The 12,305-nt window shown below is 47.0% G+C and overlaps 1 protein-coding gene across 1 annotated transcript in view; it reads right to left on the bottom strand.

The window, feature by feature from the left end:
* LOC121869289 (inactive tyrosine-protein kinase transmembrane receptor ROR1-like) overlaps positions 1 to 11,518 on the bottom strand; it is a 176,111-nt gene extending 164,593 nt beyond the window's left edge. Inside the window, exons 1-2 of the mRNA XM_042370535.1 lie at positions 11,423 to 11,518; positions 4,898 to 5,086 (exon numbers count right to left, since the gene is read on the bottom strand). Coding sequence (XP_042226469.1) covers positions 4,898 to 5,086; positions 11,423 to 11,518 — 285 coding nt within the window. The remainder of the gene's footprint in view (positions 1 to 4,897; positions 5,087 to 11,422) is intronic.
* Between the last annotated feature and the right edge of the window lie 787 nt (positions 11,519 to 12,305).

Below are 12,305 nucleotides of genomic sequence, written 5' to 3'. Positions count from 1 at the left end.
GCTATAGGGAGGAAGGTACCTGGACTTGGCAGTTTAAGGGGATAAAGAGTAATGATCCACTTGATAATGACAGAAGGGAACTGGAAGCTAAAGGAGAAGTGTTTGATATTTGACAGGGAGATGACACGACAATAGACAGAGAAAGACGATTGACAGATGAAAGAGGATGACACACTTGACACAGGATAAGACGACAGGTAAGTGACAGTCGACACTTGACAATTGTAAGAGTGATAACGGTCAAGAGGTAGATACCACTTTACAGGTGACAGGACAGACAAGTGACAGGGCAGAATATACCTGTATCCGCTGACAGGATCCTAAGCATTAATCCACATCACTGTCAGGGGAAAGCTGCTCTCTCTCTCTCTCTCTCTCTCTCTCTCTCTCTCTCTCTCTCTCTCTCTCTCTCTCTCTCTCTCTCTCTCTGATTCTCTACTTCCTTTCAGGTCACGCCACTGGAGGATAACGCCGAGTGTATCACGCCCACAGAGGATCACACCCTGGAGGGAACACACCCATGGAGGATCACACCCACAGAGGATCACACCCACAGAGGATCACACCCACAGAGGATCACGCCGATGGAGGATCACGCCCACACGAGTCCCCAACAACACTGCCACAACCATCGATGAATCAGTCACTGTCCTTATGAGTCTTACACCAGCTGTGTTCAGTGGAGGGTACGAGCCGCCTTACTAGGGCCTTCAACATGTTTGTTACCCTGACATATCTTAGGGTAATTTCTAAGGTAACAGTGAGGTAGAATCAGGACTTAGGACAGTAATTGATAACTGCCCTTGACCACCGAAAGAGCAACTAACAATGACTAACCGACGTATATAAGATACAGAAAATATACACAAATATTAACGTTACGATATAGGAGCATTAACAACTTGCAGGATATCTACCCTAACTTAATCACACCACCCTACCCAGACTTAACCTCCCTACCTTAACCTAAACTAACTACCCAAACCTAACCTAACCTAATCGCCACCAATAACCTACATATACACCCCCACAGGCATGACGCCCGGCGGGAAAATCCTACAGTATAGTGAGTCAGATAACATGTGCTAAGTATGTGACCGTATCTTCTTCTTCTTCTTCTTCTTCTTCTTCTTTTGTTGTCGTATTATTATTATTATTATTATTATTATTATTATTATTATTATCATTAAACTCACATTGTCACTAAATCTTGCTAAAACATGTTCACCTTTATTCTACCTGAACAAAACAACACCTGGACACAAAACCACCATCTGGACACAAACACCTGGACAAAACAACACCCGAACAAAACCATAACACCTGGACACAAACACCTGGACAAAACAACACCTGAAAAAAACCATAACAACCTGGACAAACAACCCAACACCTGGACGAAACACAACACCTGGACGAAACACACACCTGGACAAAAACCCCACCAAACCTTTAAAAGTTGAGTCCAGGTTAGGCTATCATGTAAACCCTTGCTGGAGGTTATCATGGCTCGCTTCACTGCCTCAATAACTCCTTCATGCTGTGACGTCATACCTCAATACACAACACTTTCACCATCTCTATAATCATCCAACTTTCTCTGTGTCTTCCTTTCTTTCTTTTCGTTTCTAGTCGAGGATAATAATAATAGATTAATAATTATGTATCTTCTTCTTCTTCTTCTTCTTCTTCTTCTTCTTCTTCTTCTTCTTCTTCTTCTTCTTCTTCTTCTTCTTCTTCTTCTTCTTCTTCTTCTTCTTCTTCTTCTTCTTCTTCTTCTTCTTCTTCTTCTTCTTCTTCTTCTTCTTCTTCTTCTTCTTCTTTATTTCTTCTTTTTCTTCTTCTTCTTTTTTTCTTTCTTCTTCTTTTTTTCTTCTTTCTTCTTCTTTCTTCTTCTTCTTCTTCTTCTTTTTCTTCTTTCTTCTTCTTCTTTTCTTCTTCTTCTTTATTTCTTCTTCTTCTTTCTTCTTCTTCTTCTTCTTCTTCTTCTTCTTCTATTATTCTCTTCTTCTTATTCTTCTTCTTCTTCTTCTTTCTTCTTCTTAACTATTCTTCTTCTTTTATTATTTATTCTTCTTCTTCTTATTTATTCTTCTTCTTTATTTATTCTTCTTTACTTCTTCTTCTTCTTCTTCTTCTTCTTCTTATTCTTCTTCTTCTTCTTCTTCTTCTTCTTTAACTTTTATTCTACTTATTCTTTCTTACTTTTCTTCCTTTACTTCTTTATTTTCTTCTTCTTCTTCTTCTTTCTTATTTATTTATTTATTTCTTCTTCTTTTTCTTCTTCTTCATCTTCTTTAGCCTATTTTTGGGTTCCAATGATTCATCCCAATAATATCAGGAAAAGTCATTATGCATGTTCTTATGGAATGCTATCATTGTCATCACTCATACTACCAACCGTTATCAACCACAACCACCACCACATAACAACAAAATTAACAACAGTCACCACCAACTAGAATCATCACCAACCATCACCACCAAAACCAATCATCACTACCAACAACAATCACCACCACCACCAACAACCACCATTAAACAAAAAAAACAACCACCATCACTACCAACCACCACCACTCTCCTGCAATCACGTAAACCGAGATGCCGTCATCACCTTGCCATCGTTCAGTGTCGATACCTTGACAAAAATATTGACTCCCCAAGAAAGGTTGCCGACAGATTACTTGCGGAGAAATAAATTGCATCATTCTTTAGCTTGCCGAGGGGTTTGAATACTATAGTAACTGTGATACGTGTGTGGTGGTGATGAGTGGTGGTAACTGGTAGAGCATGGGTGATGTTGGTGGTAAAAGGTGATAGTGGTAGTGAGTGGTGTCTGATACTGGTGATAATGAGTGGTAACTGGTATTGGTGGTGAGTGGAGGTAACTAATTGAGGTTAGTAGTGATAGTAGGAAGTGGTAGTGGTGATAGTAGTGGTAGTGGTGATAGTAGTGGAAGTGATGGTAACTGGAACTGTGGTGGTGGTGCTGTTGAGCGGCCTCCTCCCCTCCACCACCTTCACTGTCCCCACCACCCCTCGCTCTCCCCCCACCACCCACTCTCACTCCCACCACCCTTCTCTCCCACCACCTCCTGTCCCCCACCACCCCTCGCTCTCCCCCACCGCCCTCTCTCCCCCCACACACCCTCCTCTCCCCCACCACCCCTCTCTCTCCCCCCACCACCCCTCTCTCCCCACCACCCGTCTCTCTCCCCACCACCCGTCCCTATCCCCCACCACCCGTCCCTCTCCCCACACCACCCGTCTCCCACCACCGTCCCTATCCCCACCCGTCCCTCCCCCACCACCACCCGTCACTCTGCCCCACCACTCGTCCCCTCCCACCACCACCCCTCACTCTCCCCACCACCCCTCCTCTCCCCCACCCCCCCTCTCCCCCACCACCCGTCCCTATCCCCCACCATCCCTATCCCCCCACCACCACCCCTCATTCTTCCCCACCACTCGTCCCCTCCACCACCACCCCTCACTCTCCCCCACCACCCCTCACTCTCCCCCCACCCCCCCTCTCTCCCCACCACCCGTCCCTATCCCCACCACCCGTCCCTATCCCCCACCACCCGTCCCCCCCCCCACACCCCGTCCCTCTCCTCCCCTACCCCTTCCCCCCTACCCACCCCTCCTCTCCCCTCCCCCTTCCTCTCCCCCACTCCTCTCCCCACCACCCCTCACATTCCCTCCCACCCCTCCTCTCCCCACCCTCGTCCCCCTCCCCCACCACCCCTCCTTCTCCCCCCACCCTCCTCCTCTCCCCATCACCCCTCACTCTCCCCCATCCCCTCATCTCCCCCCACCACTCGTCCCCCTCCCCCACCACCCTCCCCTCTCCCCACCACTCCTCACTCTCCCCCATCACCCCTCACTCTCCCCCATCACCTTCACTCTCCCCCACCCCCTCACTCTCCCCCATAGATGAGGTATTTGTTCTTAATTTCTGTTCCCTCACCACAATATCGAAGTGACAAAAACACAATCCGACCCACGCCCCAGATCTTATCCTCACGTCCTGGGGGGGGGAGAGGAGGAGGGACAGGAGAGGATGGGGACGAGGAGGAGGGATGAGGAGGAATGAAGAGGAGGGAATGAAGGGAGGAGAGAGGGGTAGGAAGGGGACAGGAAGGAAGGGAGGGGTAAGGAGATAGATGGAAAAGAAGAAAAAAGCTGTGGACAGGGAGAAATAAGGAGGAAGAATGAGATTGATGAGGGAAGGGAGAAGGAAGGAAAGGAGGAGATAGAGAGAACCTAGACAACGAGTCAGGTGAATTAGGGAGACTCCATTGTATAGGATTAAGGGGAACTTTTTCTTATTTCAGGTCAACGTGTACAGTGTACGGTACAGCACCACTATACACTCACACTGTACTAAGCTTACTGTATCCTCCCTTGTACCTGAAACTGTACTTACATTGGTATTCATGAAATTAAAAAGTTACTATTCTTTCCACTCACTAAAGTTCTTACCATCAATAATCCTCGTAAGTCAAGATGTAAAAATCCACTTAACTGATATACTAGAGCTAAGGAACCAAAAGTAACTTACAAAAATATTATGAAAATTATACCGAGATTCTACTAAAACAGGATATATTCACTTTAATTTATCCCTAACTGGTGCTAACTGACGTATATCTAGTTAAGGAAGTTTTCCAACGTGTAATTTTGATGTCGTATATGTGAAAATTATTTGATTAAGTTCAATTCGGCGAGTTAAAATGCATTCTTAACACCTTCAGTAACGAGAAATATTAATTATACGAGCCTTTGAGAACCACGACCCAGGAACCACGAGACATATTCATTATACGAGCCTTTGAGAACCACGACCCAGGAACCACGAGCATATTCATTATACGAGCCTTTGAGAACCGACCCAGGAACCACGAGGCATATTCATTATACGAGCCTTTGAGAACCAGACCCAGGAACCACGAGACATATTCATTATACGAGCCTTGAGAACGACCCAGGAACCACGAGGCATATTCATTATACGAGCCTTTGAGAACCGACCCAGGAACCACGAGGCATATTCATTATACGAGCCTTTGAGAACCACGACCTAGGAACCACGAGGCATATTCATTAAACGAGCCTTTGAGAACCACGACCCGGGAACCACGAGTCACTTAGCAGGTCACGTCTGGTGTACACTATCCGCACCACAATCTCGACCCCACCACTAACACAATGGACGAGACGTGTACACCTTACTTAAGTCTAGCCATTATTATTAGCTCCTTGTACATTAATGGTGGAACAAGTCACTGAGGGAGGGAAGGAGGGAGGGTTCGGGGAGAGGAGAGTGAGGGAGGAGGGAAGGGATGGATATAGGATGGGAAAAAGGGATGGGATAGGAAAGGAAGACGGGCAGAGAAGGAGTGAGATGGGATGGGAAGAAGGGATGAGGTAAGAAGGGAAGAATGGATGAAATGAGACAAGAAGGGAAGGAGGGATGAGATAGGATGGAATGATGAGGGTGGATAAGAAAATGGAATGAGATAAGAAAATGAGGATGGGATGGGATAGGATAGGATGGGATCAATCATAAAAACACATTAATACGAAGAAAAATATACAGACAACGCAATCATCTCTCCCCTGACTGACCATCAAGCAGACGACGCCAGATATTGTCAGAAGGTGTCTGGGGAATTGTGACCACAACTGTACAACTGAGGAGTTTAGGTCCTCCCTCCTCCTCCCTCAGGGCCCCGGGGGAACAGGAGGTGACTAGTGGTAATTCCTACAGGATCCACATGTTGATAAGGAGCTCTCAGCCATCACTATAGTATCATCACTTTCTCTCAGTCATCACTATCATCACTTTCTCACTCTCATTCTACAACTGTCAGACATCACTATCAAGACTTTCAGTCATCACTATCATCACTCTCTCAATCATCACTATCATCACTTTCTCTCAGTCATCACTATCATCACTTTCTCTTAGTCACCACTATCATCACTTTCTCTTTCACCTGGCAGTCATCACTATCATCCTATCTCATCTTTCTACCTGACGTCATCACTATCATCACTTTCTCTCTCTTTCTACACCTAGAAGCCAACACTATCATCACTTTCTCACTCTCTCTTTCTACACCTGGCAGTCATCACTATCATCACAATCTCCTCTTTCTACCTCGCAGTCATCACTATCATCACTATCTCACTCTTTCTACCTGGCAGTCATCACTTTCTATCCTTTCTTCCTCTTTCTACACCTGGCAGTCATCACTTTCTCCTCTTTCTACACCTGGCAGTCATCACTATATCCTTTCTTCTCTACCTGGCAGTCATCACTATCATCACTTTCTTACTCTCTTTCTACACCTGGCAGTCATCACTATCATCACTTTCTTACTCTCTACACCTGGCAGTCATCACTATCATCCTTCTTACTCTCTCTACCTGGCAGTCATCACTATCTTCTTCTTACTCTTTCTACACCTGGCAGTCATCACTATCATCACTTTCTTACTCTCTCTACACCTGGCAGTCATCACTATCATCCTTTCTTCTCTTTTCTACACCTGGCAGTCATCACTATCATCACTTTCTTACTCTCTACACCTGACAGTCATCACTATCATCACTTTCTTACTCTCTACACCTGGCAGTCATTACTATCATCACTTTCTTACTCTCTTTCTACACCTGGCAGTCATACTATCATCACTTTGTTACTCTCTACACCTGGCAGTCATCACTATCATCACTTTCTTACTCTCTACACCTGGCAGTCTCCTATCATCACTTTCTTACTCTCTACACCTGGCAGTCATCACTATCATCCTTTCTTACTCTCCCTGGCAGTCATCACTATCATCACTTTCTTACTCTCTACCTGGCAGTCATCATTTCTTACTCTCTTTCTCACCTGGCAGTCATCACTATCATCACTTTCTTACTCTCTACACCTGGCAGTCATCACTATCTCATCACTTTCTTACTCTCTACCTGGCAGTCATCACTTTCTTCCTCTCTACGTATCACTATCATCCTTTCTTCCTCCTACACCTGGCAGTCATCCTTTCATCACTTCTTACTCTCTCACCTGGCAGTCATCACTATCATCACTTTCTTACTCTCTACACCTGGCAGTCATCATATCTTTCTTACTCTCTCCACCTGGCAGTCATATCATCACTTTCTTACTCTCTACCTGGCAGTCATCACTATCATCCTTTCTTACTCTCTACACCTGGCAGTCATCACTATCATCACTTTCTTCTCTCTACACCTGGCAGTCATCACTATCATCCTTTCTTACTCTCTACACCTGGCAGTCATCACTTTATCACTTTCTCTTCACCTGGCAGTCATCACTATCATTATCTTACTCTCTACACCTGGCAGTCATCACTATCATCACTTTCTTACTCTCTACACCTGGCAGTCATCACTATCATCCTTTCTTACTCTCTACACCTGGCAGTCATCACTATCATCAATTTCTTACTCTCTACCTGGCATCATCACTATCATCATTTTCCTCTCTACACCCGCAGTCATCACTATCATCACTTTCTCTCTACACCGCATCATCACTTTTTTTACTCTCTACACTGGCAGTCATCCTTTCTTACTCTCTACACCTGGCAGTCATCACTTCATCACTTTCTTACTCTCTACACCTGACAGTCATCACTTTCTTACTCTCTACACCTGGCAGTCATCACTATCATCACTTTCTTACTCTCTACACCTGGCAGTCATCACTTTCTTACTCTCCACTGGCAGTCATCCTTCTTTCTTACTCTCCACCTGGCAGTCATCACTATCATCTTTCTTACTCTCTACACCTGGCAGTCATCACTATCATCACTTTCTTCTCTCTACACCTGGCAGTCATCACTATATCACTTTCTTACTCTCACACCTGGCATCATCACTTTCTTACTCTCTCTACACCTGGCAGTCATATATCATCACTTTCTTACTCTCTACACCTGGCAGTCATCACTATCATCACTTTCTTACTCTCTACACCTGGCAGTCATCACTATCATCACTTTCTTACTCTCTACACCTGGCAGTCATCACTTTCTTACTCTCTACACCTGGCAGTCATCACTATCATCACTTTCTTACTCTCTCACCTGGCAGTCATCACTATCATCCTTTCTTACTCTCTACACCTGCAGTCATCCCTTCATCACTTTCTTACTCTCTACACCTGGCAGTCATCACTTTCCTCTCTACACCTGGCAGTCATCACTATCATCCTTTCTTCCTCTACACCTGGCAGTCATCACTATCATCACTTTCTTACTCTCTACACCTGGCAGTCATCACTCTCTCACACTAGAACCATTTTTTCCTACTTTCTCTCTTTTACTCAGCTGTCAACACGTCACAGTCTAGTCAGTTTCTAATTTTCGTGTTTATCTTTTCCCCCTCGAGTGTGTTCAGCTCCCCTCTCCTCTTCTCTCCCTTCTCTCTCCTCCTCCTCTCTTCCTTCCCTCACCCTCCACTACTCCTCTCTCCTCTTCCCTCCTTTCTTTCTCCTCCATTCCTCACTCTCCTCCTCTTCTCTTCCTTCCCTCACCCTCCTCCCCTCTTTTTCTCCTCTCTTCCTTCCCTCACCCTCCTCTCTCTCCTTTCCCTCACCCTCCACCAGTCATCTCTCATCCCTCCCACCCCTCATTCCTTCCCTCACCCCTCCTCTCCTCTCCTCTCCCTTCCCTCCCCTCCTTTCCTCACCTCCTCCACTCTCTCCCTTCCCTCCCCCTCCTCTCCTCTCCTCTCTCCTCCCTTCCCTCACCCCTTCTCCCCTCTCCCTTCCCTCACCCCTCCTCCCTCTCCCTTCCCTCACCCTCCTCTCCCTCTCTCTCCCTTCCCTCACCCTCCTCCCCTCTCCTTCCTCACCCTCCTCCACCTCTCTCCCTTCCCTCACCCTCCTCCCCTCTCCCCTCTCCTCCCTCCCCTCCTCCCTCTCCCCTCCCTCACCCTCCTCCCCCCTCTCCCTTCCCTCACCCTCCTCCCTCTCCCTTCCTCACCCTCCTCCCCTCTCCCCCCCCTCCCCCTCCTCCCCTCTCCCTTCCCCTCACCCTCCTCCCTCTCCCTCCCTCACCTCCTCCCCTCTCCCTTCCCTCACCCTCCTCCCCTCTCCTTCCCTCACCCCTCCTCCCCTCCCCTCTTCCTTCACTCGCTCATCTCATCCCCTCCTTCCTTTCCCTCCCTTGCCTCACCCTTCCAATCTATACAATGAATCGAGTAATTTCGACAAAGTACAAGAGGCAACAAAGTCAAACAATTTACATTTGTGTATTGAAATTGGATATATTAGGGTAAGTAGTCCGTCTATCCGTCCGTCCATCGGTCCGTTCGTCTGTGTCTCCGTAAAAGTTTTCTTATCCGGAGCGTAACTCTTATATGGTTTGAAGTATCGTGATGGATCCTGACGTGAATATGTATCGTAAGTGACTTAAATGACCAACTCTCAACTACAGCTTCAGTGTCAGGTCAAGATCACACCTGCAGGTCAAAGGATCCTAAGTAGTATCTGGCAACCTGTGGTGTAATGGTCAGCATCCTCGCCTCGCAAGCGAGCGGACCCGAGTTCGATCCTCGGGCAGGGTGAAACTATGGGCAAGTTTCTTTACGCCATTTGCCTCTGTCTACCCAGCAGTAATTGGGAACCTGATGTTAATCGATTTGGGAATCGTATTCCAGGGTAATGGTTAGCCAGTGCAGTTGACGAGTTGTCCGGTCTTCTCGGACTATTCCTTGACACTGGGTCATGCAGCTCGTTAACTTAGGTGTTGTTGTGTTGGCGACAAATTCTACACCTTAAACAAATTCACAGCCTAGGAGGCCCTTCGGCCGGACATCCTCGATTTCGAGGGGCTTCCATTAAGTAGTATCTAGTCTCTCTCTCTCATATGCCTTGGCATAATCCACCTTCTATATATAAATAAAAACACAATAACAAAACAATAATAATAATAAAAATAATAATAACGATAGCATAACTTCAGTAAATATGTAAATATCTTTGTTTAAGAGATAAAATACTAAAATCTAAGTATCGTGTGTGCGAGTGTGTCATAGACTTAAATTAATAACACAAGGGAGAATGAAGAGTGACGCTCCTCCGTCACCTCCACCTGACACAGAGGTGACGCTACCAGGAGATGAGGCAGTGTGAGGGTCTGTCACCTCCACACTGGACGCTGAGAGAGAGAGGTGGGACGAGACAGATGACGTCAGCGGGAACTATTATGGCAATCACATCAATAAAATTACAATAAATATAAATAAATTTAAATGACATTTAAAACGAAAATAAAATAGCTAATTAAGGAATTACTAAAAATATTTCAGTAAACGGTATAAAAATAATATAAATGCAAATGGCAAAAATAACGATTCAACAAACTATTTTTAACATCAATCCACCAACCCGCCCGCCCGCCCGTACGCACTCGCGCACGCACACACACGGGGGGCAGAAAGCTGGCGCATTTTTGTGGTGTGGGAGGGTATGCCCCCCAGCTGGGAGTAGGTGTTCGGCTCCAGCAACACGCACAAGTGGCCGCCGCTGCCTACCGACCAAGGGAGAGGTGAGGTAAAGCCTTTTGGAGGAGTTTTTAAAGGCGAGGGAAATTGTGTGTGTCGGTGGTGGAGGTGGGAGGTGATCGTGGAGGTTGGAGGTGGGAGATGATCGTGGAGGTTGGAGGTGGTGACGTTGGGGGTGAGTGGTGTGTGGGGTGTGGTGGTGGTAGTGGGTGGTGGTGGTGGTGGTGGTGGTGGTGGTGGTGGTGGGTGGTGGTGTAGTAGTGGTGGTGGTGGTGGGTGGTGGTGGTGGTGGGTGGTGGTAGTAGTAGTGGTGGTGGTGGTGGGTGGTGGTGGTAGTGGTGGTGGTGACGGGAGGTTGAGGTGGGAGATGATCGTGAGGTTGGGGTGGTGGACGTGTTGGGGTGGTGGTGGTGGTGGTGGTGGTGATGGTGGGTGGTGACGAGGTGGTGGAGGTTGGATGGTAGATGAGTGGTGGTGGTGGTGGTGGTGGTGGTGGTGGTAGTGGGTGGTGATCGTGGAGGTTGGAGGTGGTGGAGGTTGGAGGTGGTGGAGGTTGGAGGTGATGGTAGATCGTATGGTAGTGGTAGGTGTGTGTGTTAGACAAGATAATATATTACACACGAACCTGCTCGGAACACCAGGCATCATGATAGAAGACTACCGGGCCTGATGTGGTCGTGGCTAGCTGGCTGGCTAGTTGGTTGGGACTGACTGGCTAGTTGGCAGGCTGGGTGACTGACTGGCTAGTTGGCAGGTTGGGTGACTGACTGGCTAGTTGGCAGGCTGGTTGGCTGAGTGGCTAGTTGGCTGGCTGGTTGGCTGAGTGGTTAGTTGGCTGGCTGGTTGGATGGCTAATTTGTTGGCTGGCTACTTCGCTACTTGGCGGTCTAGCTGCCTGGTTGCGTTGCATGTTGGCATTAGCATTAATCTGGCGGTGTTTGACAAGGGCGTGTGGGCGAGCGTCCATCAGGGGCTCCCGATGATGGCCAACTACCTACCTGCCTGATGGTTCTAAATTAAAATACATATATAATCAGCAGGTGGCCACCGACGCTTCCTTGGCACGATGTTCAGAGGTGAAACTACAAAAAAAAAGACTTCTGAACTACACGTTGCTTTTGACACGAACATGTGACGCGTTCATATGGCCGGGAAGGTTAAATCATGTTCTAGGTTGAGTGAGTTCTCTTGTCACGGTGCTTTAATACATCCCAAGAGGCCAGTAAATCAAGGAACGTCCCCTTGTCTCCCTCACACAGACATTTGGGGCCAGCTGAACACATACACGAAATGATACGACGATAAAATCATCCCACGCACGTTCCTCTTATTGACGGAGGGTAGCTCTCTCTCTCTCTCTCTCTCTATCATACAACACTATAATCATGCCCACAATATCAGTGGCATCATACCCACAACAGAACCATACCCACACCACCATATGGTACTGTACCCACACCACATACTGGTGCCATACCCAACTCAATATAATGGCATACCCCACAATATCAGTACCATACCCACACCATAATGAGTACCATACCCACACCACCATAGTAACACCATACCCACACCACCATAATTCACATACCCACACCACCATATACGACACCATACCCACACACCATAATGGCACCGTACCCACACACCATAAGACACCATACCACCACCATAGTGACACCATACCACCATATAAACATACCCACACCATAATGACACCCTACTCGCACCACCAGACACCATACCCACACCAT

The sequence above is a fragment of the Homarus americanus genome, unplaced genomic scaffold (genome assembly GCF_018991925.1).
Source record: "Homarus americanus isolate GMGI-L3 unplaced genomic scaffold, GMGI_Hamer_2.0 scaffold36734, whole genome shotgun sequence".
In the NCBI taxonomy this organism is placed as follows: domain Eukaryota; kingdom Metazoa; phylum Arthropoda; class Malacostraca; order Decapoda; family Nephropidae; genus Homarus; species Homarus americanus.
This window is presented reverse-complemented; position numbering and strand designations above follow the sequence as displayed.